This window comes from Musa acuminata, chromosome BXJ1-7 (genome assembly GCF_036884655.1).
Source record: "Musa acuminata AAA Group cultivar baxijiao chromosome BXJ1-7, Cavendish_Baxijiao_AAA, whole genome shotgun sequence".
Classification (NCBI taxonomy): Eukaryota; Viridiplantae; Streptophyta; class Magnoliopsida; order Zingiberales; family Musaceae; genus Musa; species Musa acuminata.
The window spans coordinates 18,003,833-18,018,930 of NC_088333.1; the positions used below are offsets into that span (position 1 = coordinate 18,003,833).

The 15,098-nt window shown below is 36.7% G+C and overlaps 2 protein-coding genes across 4 annotated transcripts in view; both read right to left on the bottom strand.

Annotated features, from left to right (window-relative positions):
* The window catches only part of LOC103992010 (probable polyribonucleotide nucleotidyltransferase 1, chloroplastic), a 69,830-nt gene extending 61,619 nt beyond the window's left edge, over positions 1-8,211 (bottom strand). For both annotated transcript variants that reach the window (XM_065192229.1, XM_009411562.3), the window contains exons 1-5: positions 7,819-8,211; positions 7,509-7,577; positions 6,198-6,304; positions 6,080-6,122; positions 2,699-2,782 (exon numbers count right to left, since the gene is read on the bottom strand). In XM_065192229.1, coding sequence (XP_065048301.1) covers positions 2,699-2,782; positions 6,080-6,122; positions 6,198-6,304; positions 7,509-7,577; positions 7,819-8,121 — 606 coding nt within the window. In that variant the 5' untranslated portion in view covers positions 8,122-8,211. The remainder of the gene's footprint in view (positions 1-2,698; positions 2,783-6,079; positions 6,123-6,197; positions 6,305-7,508; positions 7,578-7,818) is intronic.
* Positions 8,212-9,657: 1,446 nt separating this feature from the next.
* Positions 9,658-13,059, bottom strand: LOC135678955 (sulfate transporter 1.2-like). 2 transcript variants are annotated; one of them, XM_065192231.1, is made up of 13 exons: positions 12,982-13,059; positions 12,501-12,882; positions 12,214-12,421; positions 11,963-12,137; positions 11,820-11,885; positions 11,635-11,748; positions 11,437-11,553; positions 11,222-11,348; positions 10,869-11,155; positions 10,599-10,789; positions 10,298-10,383; positions 10,094-10,170; positions 9,658-10,016 (listed from the first exon to the last, which is right to left on the bottom strand). In XM_065192231.1, exons 2-13 carry the CDS (start codon positions 12,868-12,870, stop codon positions 9,873-9,875), a joined length of 1,962 nt encoding a protein of 653 aa, XP_065048303.1. In that variant the 5' UTR covers positions 12,871-12,882; positions 12,982-13,059; the 3' UTR covers positions 9,658-9,872. The 2 variants fall into 2 exon arrangements, with proteins under 2 accessions (XP_065048303.1, XP_065048302.1); XM_065192230.1 differs by having other exon boundaries at positions 10,869-11,348.
* Between the last annotated feature and the right edge of the window lie 2,039 nt (positions 13,060-15,098).

Below are 15,098 nucleotides of genomic sequence, written 5' to 3' on the forward strand. Positions count from 1 at the left end.
GTAATCTCCTTACAATCTTCTCAAAGTTCTCTTTCAAAGTGAAGCTAATGGTTCATTCTTAAATTTTGATTTTCTTTGTAGATCTATCAATCAAAGTTTAACTAATTATTTTATTAAAATGAGGTCGGAACGACACAAATCTAGTATTAATTTCCTTGTGTCTAAACTGGATCCACTCAGATCTGGCTAAGATTTATCAGAATTCAGCAAACATCTTTTCAAATACTGCCAAGATTTGGATCCGACCAAGTTATGTCCAGATCCAACCTAGATCCAAATCACTTAGGTCACAATGGAGGAACAACCAAATCAAAGCATTGATAAGTGGAGTTTCCGATGTGACCAAATGCACAAAGGCCACATAAGGAAGACCTGGAAAGGAAGGCATGTAAGTCACCCACATATAAGCTATGCCATGGGTAATGACCAGCTCTTGTTCAACCCCTTGATAGGGACTACGAAACAATATTTCACATATTCCATTAAGATATTACTATAGTGGCACATACAAATCCACTTATATGGTCAAAAAATACAAGAAAAAAGAGAAGACAATTGATGATTTCGAGAAAACAAGTGAGAGGTTACATGAAATTAAGTCAGGTGGGAATCTCTCCTGATTCCCATCTGACTTAACCAGGACATGTTTCATGGGCTAGAAAATGATGTGGATAATTGGTCACAGTTTGTAGAAGGATTCATACAAGATACAACTCACAATGCCAATAGTGATAATAAATTGATAGTAGTAATTCTATGGTGATGATAATAGTAGTTTTACTACAGAAAGCCAATGCAATTTTAATTAATATAGACATATCTGTCACGCCAATACGTATCCCAACAGCCTATGCCAACCTCCATAATGGTTATTGCCTTAGTTGTACTTAATGACCATGAAGGCCATGACTCTTACAACTTTGCTTCATCAATGCCATACAATATATCAAATCAGATATCCTGGGAGTAGTAACATGTGTGGGTTTTTCAAAATCACAAATTTGATCAACAATCAAGTTACATTGGGAACTTGGACCAACATATCATTATAACACAATGATTCTTTTTGGTGGTAGTAGTAATTGAAAAGGTATGACATGCATGCTTCTAATTTTCGTACATGAATTTATAAGGATGTCAATTTTACAATTGTGTTTGTAATACATATATCAAGTGCCAGTTCGAGCATTTTTACAAGTTTTTTTGCTCATGCTTTCTTAGAAACATATTCTTATTCATTTTTAAGCAGAAAAATACAAAAAAATAATATTTTTATTAGGTTAAATAGTCCAGAAGATGGTCTGACAAAGAACATAACAGTTCCACCGAGGATAGTATCAGTAATGGATCGAGATTAGTCCTTCCTACTAGGAATAATGACAACATTATAACATCAACCATTGTACAATCTATTATCAACTAGGCAACACATTAGGAGATCTTTTTCACAAGGAACAAAATTATAGCTAGAGAGATGCCCTTTATTCTCAATTACTCAGCTAGATAAGAGGCCATGATAGCGAGAACTATGGATGCACTATTATTCCAATTACTCGGCTAGATATTAGTGCATGCTAGCGAGAAAGAGATTCCCTTTTGTACCTCACTACACTATTTTCTTCCGAGCAAGAAATTTCAGATGAATACATCTCCCTGGCATGGACCAAAATATCATAGTTTATATGTTCTTGAAAATTTCTCATCCATGTGACATAACCTTGCTAAATAATAGAAGAATATATAGCTTCTTCTTCCTCCATTTCAGTTATTTCTGCATCAATGCTCCCCTCATTTGAGAAGAATGTCAAATATTTCCACTAATATCAAGGCATCCAGATAAACCATTGACAAAATATTTGTACTTTCTTGATGTGAAAATTAGGTTTTTCCGACCAATCTATTGACCACCAGTCTCAAAGATGAGAATCGTCCATTGCCGCAGGTCATACATACCTTGAGAGTCACGTAAATAAGTTTTTGGCCCTAAAGTATTTGTTCTTTACCAATAAATTCTGAACTCCTGAAAATGAGATAACCTTCCCTCGGAGATATTCGATTGCATCAATTCATTTCTCCCCTAAAGTTAATCAATAAGCTCATGGAACTTAGTTTTAATCATATTCAACCATGCACCTCATCATGATAATTTTTATATAGTAACTTCTATTGATGCATGTGATTTCAATCACATCTTAGTTATCCATCTACACAAATGATTTATTATCTTATTCCTTCTAGAAGTTGCAGGTTTATCTCAAGGTATGTACATATCCACTGATCAGAAAAATAACAGCGCATGAAATAATTAATAGCAGATAATACATCATAAAATGGAAGATGCTTTAGTTTAAGATAGAAGTGCATGGTCTGGAAAGAAGACTTTTGTCCAACAGTAAAACAGATCATATATATGCATGCAGATAAACAAAGGAGCATGTCTTTAGACTTTCTCTCTGCCTGGCCTATCAAGAGCCAATTTCTAATTAAATTGTTCTTCAATTTGTCAAATGCATCAGATCATCTACCACATGTACATACTGTGTACCAACTTTGATGTGTTAGTGGTAGTGAAAGAAAAAAAAAAATTAAACCATCATGTGTGCTGTGATGGGATAGTAAATGCCTAAACACAAGCCTTGAATGAAGTCAGAACGAGTGAAAAACACATCCAATAAATGATTATTGCATAGCAACTTACCCATGATAATATTTGTGTTTCATAGTAGAAACCCTTTGGCATGGTCGGACGCAGAGGTCTGTCTATCAATCTGCAAGTAAGAACCTGAATGAAACAGGTATACAGGTTAATATAAACAATCATCTTTAGAATAAGAATAGCTCAGCTGTTGAATTATATGCATTAAATCCATAAGAAACAGAAGTAGTGCTCCAGCTGGATAGTTAACTGACAGTACTACGATAGTAGCTCATGGTAAAATCATTGCAGAGTTAAGATCTCAGTCCATCCTGCATTAAACATATAGAAAGCAGGTCTATGTGATTCTGTGTGAAGAAAACTCTCTTATCCTTGGCAATCAGTCACAAACAATAGATGACAAGAAAATGCTGTTCAGAGACCATAGAACCACTGATGTGATAACTTTTAGAGAAAGGAAAAAGACTGGATCTAAGAAGTAAATGAACCATCAGATGAAAATTACAGAAATGCCACTACAAGGAAAACATTGCTTCTATGTTTGCCGTTAAAAATAGAGAACAGTAAAAGCAGCCTCCTGTTGGGAAAAGAAAGAAAACAGGAAGACGAACAAGAGGAAGATGATAGATATCTTATTAGCATAATAGAATCAAGAAGAACGAGATGAAAAGAGAAAATGAAACCAAAAGAAGAAGACAAGAAGAAACCAAGAGTCATAACTAAGAAAACAAAATCATGATATTGAAAATGCATCATATGCATGTTTTCCCAACCATTTATATGGTCGCTTACAGATCTTAAACAGATATTATTTCTAGTCCTTCTAAGTTATAAGTCTTCTAAGTATCTAAACTAAAAATAGGTATGGATAAGGATTTGCTACCCAACAAAGTTTAACCTACAATATCTGTCTTCCAAACTTAATTAAAAATGACAACTCTACCCCAGACCCAATTTAGGTGTTTTATGACCACCAAAAATGGAAAATGGAAAATGGCAATTACTTCAAATTGACCCTCGAAAACAAATTAAGGTTGAAAATTATCAAAATTCTAAGAAATTAGAAAAAATGCAAGATTGTAAAACAGAACATCTTTCTCAAACTTGGTTCAGCCTCAACCATAACTGACTTAAATTTTCCATGTGTGAGTTCAATTCTAGAATCACATCCTCTCAATCTCTTGGTGTCCCAGCAAAATCTCAAGATATTAAGTTACAGGTTGATAATGAACAACAACCTAAATAATCAGTGTCAGACACCTTACCAATGTCAACTACTGGTGATAGCACCACTGATAATAGCACTTACCTACTCAATCATGATCATACTTTATGGTAGATGGGTTAAAAATGGGTTTCATTGTATATACTGCAGACTGTTAATGGAGAGCTCTGAAAAAAAAACAAAAATTGGATAGCTCATGTTGCTGTTTCTCTAAAAAGCAGACGAACATTGACCGCATCTCAATATCGAGGCCCTCTATTAAGATCCTCCAACTATGTAGTCTTTCCGCTTTTCAATTTGACATGACCTTTTTGTAATTTCTTCTCGAGGGCCCATTGAGCGCACTTTTTTGCTCTATTTTTTTCAACGCTATATGGTTAATCTTCTCCTTTCAGCACCATATTCAAGCAAAGGGACGATAATTTGCAGTGGAACCTTAGGAAATTTTCAGTAAGCATTCCTGTTTCATTTCGACCTTCCAGCTGTAGATTAAAATATTGTACAAGACGGTATGGGCCAGTATTTACCAGTCTGAAAGCCAACTAGGAAGCTGACAAGGCAATTTCACCCAATTGAGTCCAGTACAGGTTGTGCCACACAGCATGCATACCAAACCATGTGACCAAACAGCAAGGATCAGTATACACAACATTAACAGACAGTACTGATCCCATATGCTATTTAATATGTTTTTAAGAAACTATTGATAGCTTTTAAGTTTTAATAGTCTCCTCTCTCTCTCTCTCCTCCCACTTTTACCCCACCACACCATCCTTTTCTTCTATTTTTCCTTCTCAACCACCTACTCCTTTCCCTTCCTCCACCTCCATGTCACTGCCCCTTGTTCTTGTCTATGTCACTGCCTCTCTGTGTGTGGAAGGCCTTCAACCATCCTTCAGATCACGAGGACAAGATCCACTTCACTGAAGTTAGCTAATGCAGGAAAGATTCTAGGTTTGGGTCAATCTAGAGTTTGATACATATAGAATAAGAATCTTGCGTTTTTAATTTTTTTATTATGCTTATCTTACTTTGAATTTCTTTCTTTATTTTTGGCTTCAATATGGTGTCAAAATTGTGACATCTAAATCTTTATTTGGGTCCTAATGGTAACCAAAGCATTGTGGGAGATGTAGATTACGATTTGGATAGGGTCTAGCATCCTACATAAGGTAGGAGATGATTTGATATTAATTGGTGTTCCTTCTGTGTAGTCCAAATCATATAAGAACCCTTCCCAACATGATGTAATAGATAATTTATATTTATTCTTCCGTTAGGATAATTTAAAATAATATATGTTTTGTTATCTAGTCGATCAGTCCCTATTATCTTCTCTCCCTCTTCCACAATATCTTCTTACTCTCGTATATTCTTTATTTTTTCCCAAAACTAACCTCTATTTGTTTCTCTTCCGTACATCAATAGTTTCCATCTGTTGCCAGAATTTATTGTCGGCAACCTATACATCTAAATTTGTAGTTATTTTCTGTGAGACTAGCCAATTTTTGGATTACAACATATCTGAGCCAACAACTCTGTATGATACCATATAATCTGTTGATGTTCAAGATAGAGACATATCTACTGCAGCCTATACTAGCTACATCTGCATAGAAAAAACTATTTTGAAGACATGATCAAGGTTAAATGGTCCTCAAAGAACTTGAACTCATATATAGCAACCGGATTCGTCACCTATGGGGCACTAACTCACCAAGGAAGTCAAATGAAAGCGATGTCAATGAAAAAGCAGCAGAATTTAAAGCTCGTCAAAAAGAATACTTGGACAGGTGAGATGAACTCGGGGTGGAAAGAATAAGTACAACTTAAAACAATTTTCAATAAGTGTAATCAAGTATATGTTCTCTACAAATGCTAGCTCTTCAAACCATTTCCCAGTTTAATAATTCTTATAGAAGTGCATTTTGATACATTATAAGATGCTAGCTTCTTTCTTATATGTTTCCTTTTTTACCACCCCCATAATCTTTCCTTTCCTTCTTGTTTTCACCTGTTATCATGTCATGATAATGGTGAATACACATGGCTATATGCAAATAGTCGACCTACAAACACATACTGAACATTAGAAAATGCATACAGATGGACATAACATATAGTCAAAGAACATGAAATAAAATGGTATCATTTGCTATGTAACACAAAACAATGGCTTTTCCATAAAATATTCTGACCTCATGGTCTTTTGCTCTCCCTTCTCGTTTAAAGAACCCACCACTGGATCCAAGATAGATCATAAGCAATGAAGAAGGTGAAAGATTATGAAGATTAAAATATTTTTACAGCACATACCTAGTTCGACCGGCAGCTGAGAGGCGTTCTTGATAATTTACAGTGAGTGGAAAAAAATCAGAAGGCTCACTTGGTATGTCAGATAGACATACTGAACAGTACACAATCTGTATGTTTAAAATAAAATCAAAATGTTAACTGCAAAGAAGACATGTTATTGAACATTAAGCAAAGCCATCGAAGATAAGATTTGTCCAACCAATAGTAAGGCATCATTAAGCAACGGACAAAACAGTCCAGAATGGCGGGATTATGCAAAAATGATGAACCTTCACAATTTAGCAGTTTAAAATGTTAAAATTTTCAAAAGAACAGCAGAGGGGCTTTCTATTGAAAGAATTTCATTGCAAAAAAAAGGAAATTCCAACAGGAATATCGATAAAAAAACATTATCAACAATAAATACACTATACAGTATACATTATATGTCACATACCACCACCAGTCACCAACCTCACAAGCTGCACTTTGTTTTGTATGCATTTGATTTGCCAGCTCATTAGAAATTTAAGCATCAAAACTGAGTAACAAGTAGATGAGACACCGAGTATCTTTAAGAGCATGTAGAAAGCTAGGTTCAAGCTTTAAAAATTCAAAATTCTCGGTGTAGTATTGAGAAATTTGTTTCCCAATAATCTTGAAAAGTGAACCAAAATCAATGTAGCATCCGGAAATTTGCTTCATTATCCCAAAGAATATGCTAAAATGGACTAGAACAGAAAATATTGGCCAAACAGGAATATTATTGAGTATCACTTAAGTTATCTGCTCAGTTATACAGCAGAATGAGAAATATATACCATATACATTTAGGTGCATGGGGGGCTGGCGATGTAGATGCATGTCATGGTAACAGTACTGGTGGAAAAGTTGAAACACTAGTAAGAATCGCATACATTCTCCCTCTTTCTTCCCCACTGTTGGCCTGTTGTGCACTACCGATAGCTAGGCAATTAACAGTTCATAGAAGTAGCCACCATCAGGCATCACAGTTATTGGTTGATGCGAATGACCAAGACACACAAATTGCTTTCAGGAAACTGTTAAGTAGTCTTCTGTGATTCTTCAAAATGCAGCAACCCGCATACAAGTCTTTTTCCTTTAATCATAACATTCATCAAATGTTTAACAAGAACTGTCGTGGCCATTCAAATCGGACACAAAGTGTCTAACAAGAACTAAAAAATGGGGAAAAGGGCGAAAAACAATTCATATTTCATGGCATTTGAGCTAGCGACCTTTCCAGAATCCATTATGTTCTTTTAAAAAAGAGTTAACACCGTTATTAAAGTAAAACAAGAAAGGGCTTACAGTTTCCCCATCGGTGACCGTCACAGAAGCGCTAGCCTGCCTCCCAATATGGCCCGTCTCCACCAGTATCTGAAATTTTCGGAACTCAGCCATGTTGAGGCAAAACATGCAAAAGGTAGGAAGAAAAACATCTAAAAGAAAAGAAATTTTCGCCCTAAACTTCAATGGTTGAACAAAGAGAAAGATTATCTCCGAACAAAAGAATTGCATTTTCTTTTTCTTGGAGCAAGAAGCAACGAAGGGTTAGAGAAAGAAAACAAGACATCAAGATATCAGGCGACAACGCATGGCAATTGGGAGAGGAAATTACACGACGGTTGCCGAAGGGAATCTCGACGGAGAACTTGTTCGACACGGTACCGGCTCCATCATCCGCGGAGCCGCCTACCTCGCACGGAACCGACTCCAGAGAAGCGCCGACCCGAGACCTCCTCCGCTTCCATCCGAGCGATGGGAAGGAAGAGAAGGAGCGGGAGAAGGGGGCAAAGGGGCAGACGCGAGAGGAGGCGATCAGAAGGCTCGTGCGCCACGGCGAAGACAAGAAAAGAGGAGCCGAGGGAGACGAGAAAGGATGAGCGCGACCGCCATGACGTAGTGTAGGGTTTGCGAGCATCCCGTCGGCAATAATCTCCGGAGAGACAGGCGACAGAGAGAAGCCGCGACGGAGGGAGGCGGAGGAGGCCTCAAAGCTTTATCCAAAAGATCGGAGCGGTAACGATAGTGAGAGTCTCGACTCCCTAATTTCAACTTTTATTACCGCGGGAACCCTCTGTTTCTTTCTTTAATTACAAATAACCCAGAGTTTTTAAATATCAATTTTGCCCCTCCACAACTATCTTCCCCTTTCCCATTTATCTGTATTTTTTAATTAATTTACAAATTAAATCTGGTTCAATCTAATTAATTCAACTGTAAGATTAACAGAGTAGAAGGGATATAAATTTTAAAATATGATTAAAAAATGGTTAAACTAATGTCGATGCTAAAAACCTAAATTTGAATACCTTTAATATTTATATGAAAGTAACAAAAAATCAATCATATTAACTTTTCCGTAATATAGTTGTATTTTTAAACAGTTATATCAAAGCAATAAAAAATTAATCATCCTATTTTTTAAAGCGATATAGTTGTATTTTGAAATAATTATATTGTCATGACATAATCAGATGAATGATTGACTCATTAATTTTGTTAAATCTAAGTCACTGATATAAAATACTCAAACTCAAATTCTGTACTCACTGAATCATTATAAGTTAATTCAAATATTTATCCATCCAGGGATTAAAACTTAAGGTATGACATATATGGTGAAAGATTATCGAAGAAACACTTGAACCTAAATTTTAAGTTTTTATAAGTGTGTGTGTGTGTGTGTATATATATATATATATATATATATATATATATATATATATATATATATATATATATATATATATATATATATATATATATATATATATAGCAATTCCTCAATTCTAATGTCAAAAGATAATCTAGAACTTGAGATATTATGACGCATAAAACTTTGTGTGTTTTTTTATTTCGATAAATTATTCAACAAAATGTTTTATACTTTGGGTCAACATACATCCATGGCTGTCCTCACAAAGCCTGTTATTTTTCTCACTTCATCTATGGATAAAATGGATAGTACCTTAAGCAAAAAAGACAACATACTTCTCATCAATCAAGTCAAATTTAGAGTCAGAAACTACTCTCGAGTGTCTTAGTTGAAGTAATTTGAGTTGGTATATAGAATTTAGATACGTCATTCTATGTGCGAAAGGATGCATGATTTAATTTATGATTCCTGGGCAAAGAGAAAAAATGTCATGATATCAATTGAAGCACACAGTAGATACATAATATTGAGAGATAAAACTCATTTTATATATAAGGATATTATAAAATGCATCATAACTATATATATATATATATATATATATATATATATATATATATATATATATATATATTGTTAGGGGATGTATTAATTAATTAGACATTGACAAGTTGACCACCAAAATTGACTTCCAATACTCAAAACCATCAAAATTAATCATTTACTACAGCCATAAGACTTTCAACTTTGCTTTATTTTGTTTGAATGAGAATGGGAAAACAAAGTAAAGTTTAGATGTAATAAATGGAAATATAGTCACACTTATTTTGATACAGTACAGTACCCAGAAGCAAACAACTAAACACAAATTTTTCTTTTTCTCCTTTTTTTTTTCTTAGAGAGAAAGAGAGAGAGTATGGCGCACATACATCCAAACTATATGAACTATTTTTTCTCTTGATTCTGATGAACATGAACTCTCAGAAATATAGATCATCATATGATGGGGTACTTCATACGCCTTCCCTTGCCTTTGGAGCACAAGCCTTCACAGCATCTCCCACGGTCAGGAAGATCTTGTCGCGGCCGATGATCTCGATGAACCCAGAGGAGCGCAGCTTCTGGATCACCGCAGCCCCAGGATTTGCAAGAAGAAGCTGAGGAATCATGCTGTTAGTAGTAAGCTATTTGAGTTCGACAGTGATCAGCAGAAGCTCTATGGACTCTTACTAACCTGAACACCATGCTTTTGGAGGGCAGTGTGCAAGTCTTCGAAAGCGTGGATGCCGCTCGTATCGATGTCGATCACCGCTGTGGAGAGAAAGGATTTGACGGGAGAAGACAAAGCGCTCATGAGCGAAGTCCTATATGATTTGTTGACAGTGATACAGGAGAAGAGAATTGGAGAAGAGAAGAAGGCATGCATAGAACTTCTTACGTGACAGTTCTACTATCAAGAACTCGATCATTGGCAGGTTTTTGGCTTTTATTTGCTCCACTTCGTCCCTCAGCCATCTCAAGATCCTGTATATCACACAAAACTAACGTCCTGTTCAAAGTCTCTACGTAGTTTTTATATATTGGGTTGTCGAACGTCATAGTGCATGCGAGGGAAAGTTTTTGATGATTGAGTACTTCATATGCTTTCAACTCTTGTGTAAATTCTAACATAATACTCGTGAATCATGTTAAGCATCAGCCGTAATGTGTGTGGTAATAGGGCTTATAGGAACCGATACCTCTCCCTTGCATAATTAGAGTTGGTGAAATAGATGGCAGAATCAACTCTCACGATGAGAACTCCTGGAACTTTGATCGTCTCTGGATACTGCTCAACGTTTCGGTAAATCTCAGTTCCTGGAAGATTCCCGAGCAGGGCTGTTCTTGGCCTCGTCACCTGTAACAGGATCTTGGCAAAGGATATCATCACCTGTCATGGATTTGATCCAGCTCAGCATTCCCGTGCAGATTATACGAAACATTCAAGAGGAGAGCAGGTGCGTTCTCACGGCGATCAAGAGGCCGATCTCGACGGAGATGAAGACGACACCGAAGAAGGCTCCCATGCATGCAAGGAAGTCCAACTTATCGACCTTCCATATGAGATACGCTGTTTGGTAGTCGATTAGGCCGATCACAGCCGAGATGATGATCGCCGCGAGGACGGCGTTGGGGGTGTACTTGAAGAGGGGAGTGATCACCAGCAAGGTTAGCATCACGGTTACGGACATGACGATGTTGGATACTGCTGTGTGGCAACCAGCCATGTAATTGACTGCCGAACGCGAAAATGAGCCTGCCAATTCAAGAAACCATATCAATGGCGTGGATTTGCAGGAACTCAGAGGAATCCAGCACTTACCTGTTGCAATGTAGCAAGAAGTCAATGAACCAGCCACATTCATGGTTCCCAGTGCCAACATCTCCTTGTTTCCATCCAGTCGGTAGTCCTTCATGGCAGCGAATGTTCTTCCAATCGCTATTGCTTCCTGTTGATTTATAGTACTCAATATATATATATACATATACAAGACATATAATGATGCATTGTTGAGTTCCAGAATTGATTTAGGGTACCGTCAGGGCTATAAGTCCAGCCACTATTCCAATCTTGAGTCCTTTTGTTGCATATGAGCCACTGAAGTAGATCTCTCCGGCAGATGATGGGTTGATGCCTTGCTTTATGTGTCTCACCTGCACCAAAATTACAGATCAATCCAACTGCTAATGATCGATCGATGAAGTTTGCCGTTGCTTTAATGGATATCTACTAACGATCTGCACGCCGTGCCGGTCGGCGCGAGTTATATACACGAAGAAGGTTGCAAGAATAACTGATACGAGTGGTGCAAGTGCAGAAACCCAGAAAAGGTTCTTCCTCTTCTTTCCCTGCGGGAATCAAATAGGGTGAGCAGTAGATGATGCAAAGGCTTCCTTCACGGACGAGAATGAGTACTTACAATGTACTTGGCTACGAGAAGGAAGGTCAGAAATGCTGTGGCTATCAGTATCGTCTGCCAATTCCACTAAAAGTTGGACGCGATGGAGTCAGCACCGAGGTATAGCAGATGAATCAGAAATGGGGTGGCATATAGTTTCTTACACCGTGATGAACGGGACGCCAAACGGATTTCATGACGGATACGATGTCGGTCTTGGTGGTGAAGTTTTTGATACCGAGAAATCCTTTGAGCTGTTGAAGCGAAATCGTGACGGCGGCGCCTGCCATGAATCCGACGATGGCGGCATGAGAGAGGAACTCGATGAGGAACCCTAATCTGCAGCATGCAAACACAAGGATGAGAGAGAAGAGAGACGAGGTTGCCAACATATCCAGACGTTCCAAGGTTGGACCTGAAGAAACCGAGAGCTGCTTGGATGACGCCGGCGAAAAATGTGGCCGTGAAGGCAAGTCTTAGGTACTCTTCGGGGTTCTTCACGGGATCGATCTCGTTTTGAAGTTGGGTCCCCAGCAAGAGCGAGACGACGGCCACCGGTCCGATAGCGATGTCTCTCGAGCTACCCATCACAGCGTAGACCAGAGGTGCAACGAAGCTGGTGTCTGCAACAAGGATCCGATTGAGAGGGATCAAGAACAAGTCTTGCATGACGCAGATCATCACGGGTGTGACAGAACTCACACAATGCGTAATGTGGTTCCAAGTTTGCGAGCTTCGCGTATGCGATGTCCTGAGGGATGCAAAGACTTGCGATTGTGAGCCCGGAAACAACATCTCCTTTGAGCTTAGCGAGATCGTAGCTTCGTCCCCAGTCAAGGATGGGAAACAAGTACTGAAGGCCAAGTAGGAACTTCATCGATCTCGTCTGCCCCTTGTAAGGCCGTAAAGGGTCGTCGGCGAAGAACATCTCCTTCACTTTGTGGGCAAACTGCGACGCCAAGTTCATCCGAGGAGGGAATCCAACGCTGTAAACAGATGGAGAATCGTCGATCGTCCTACCAGATATCTCCATGTTCATGTTCTCAGCAACGTCGGAAACCGAACGGCCCATCAGTATATTTGCCTATGGAGAACAGAGATGAGGATGAGAGCACCATCAGGTAGTCAAACAAAGAAATCAGCATGAACACATATTTGACATGGAAAAGAACAGGAAACCCACAGATTCACGAGGGCTGTTCCAACTGTTTCACACAAGATTGAAGTTGAGTTCAAAGAACATGCATCACTGCAACGTATGAAGATTGTGAAGTGTGGAAGCACCTTATAGAGAACTGCAGCTGCTGTCCAAATCAAAAATGTCAACGGGTAGCAATGCTGAATGTGGACCAGAATACAACCATGTTCAGAACAAGGAAATAAGCAATGGTTTATGTCACCAGGCAACTAATTCCTGCACACAGTTGCATATGATAAGCTTGTAGGTCAAACTTCTGATCCAAGTCTGGGAATGAAACATTGTGGATCTGGACGATATACCTGACACATTCAAGATCAAGATAAAGCAAGATGAGAAATAAATAAGGTCAAAGAACTTGATCTACAGGTGCATGACTTAGAGTTCCCTGGGGATGAACCTAAATACTTGGTTAGGAATTGAAGGAGGCAGTTGACTTGTAATAGACAAATGCAGGGAACAGCTCAATCAAGGAGCATATTGACGTTGTTTTCTGATGTCAACTGAAGCAATTTGACAGCGAATCAAAGGATATGTTCTCTGATTGTGATCGAGACCTCCATAAATCAAAGTCAAATATCACAAACAATTATAGCAGGGTAATACATTTCGGCTCTGTGAATGTTTCTTCATGACCTTTGGATGAAGTTGGCGTTATCACAGACAACAAGTGTGAACTCCTTTCTTGTTCTTATACGGATATTTCTTTGGCACACTTATTCCTCAGAACAAATGCGAAGGATGATGACTCAAGAAAATGAAGATGTTTGATATTAACTGATTTATAATTAATTAACTAGAGAAATTTGATACATATTGTTCTCTTGATATAATCTTAGGTCTCAGAATATCTATTCCAATTGTAGATGTGAATCATGACCCAAAAGTTGGTGCCCATTTCACTCATGTAATGGTTCCGGTAGTTCAGAATTAAAATGAAACTTATATAATCAATGGGTTATAATTCAAAAACTAGGTAAGGAAGAAATTGAGGATTAAAAAAATATTTTATTTCATTTCAAAAATCAAGGCAGAACGACATTCATCCCCCACTATATATATATATATATATATATATATATATATATATATATATATATATATATATATATATATTCCGAAGTAAACGAAATGTAGCTTATAAAATCCTTCTATCATTCTCAGATCAAAACTAAGAATATAAAATCTTCCACAGCTACTCGCCCGTTAATGTTTCGACACTTTCAAGTGGAATGTGTTCTTCTATCTAATCTTACACTTAACTTTTTCGTCCCATCCTATCCTCACTTCTCCGTTACATAATCTTATACTTAATTTTCCCATGTCCACCTATCCGCACTTCTTTGATATCTAATTTTACACTTAATTTTCCCACCTCGCCCTATCCGCACTTCTCTGATATGTAATCTAACACTTGCTTTCTTTGTCTTATCCACACTTCTCTTTTACGTTCAGATTTAATATCCAATTATAATTCTCTTTTTGTATTTCAAATTTATAAAAAATAAATTATCATCTCATAATTCATAATAAAAAAATATATTTGAATTTAATCACTATCTTTACAATACTAAATATTTTTAAATGAAAAAAATTCACATCTTAAATGATCATTATTTATTAATCATATAAATTTTAAAATTAAAATATTATATGCATCATACAAATTATAATAATTATAATATCAAATATTTTAAAATATGAATAAAAGTTAGTAATAGAAAAATAAAATATCATACCTCTTTTTAGGGAATTCTCTCCTAAATCCTTCCGTTGTCAATAAAAAATGAAGAAGGAAGAGTCACTTTATATAGGAGAATATGGTTTCTTTCTAAAAGATAAATAATAATTTAAATTTTATTTTAAATTAATTTTTATTTTACTTTCATACACAAAAATATAATTGCGATATTTATTCTTATGATTCACACACAAAAATAAAATTTAAACTATTCACTGTCTATGAATCACATCAATTATTAGAAAATAAGTTAATTAATAATTTAATTAATTGATAACATTATTAATTTATCCACATTAATTTTAATTATTTTCTTAATAATGCTATACAAATAAATAAGTTAATAATTAAAATAAAGTAA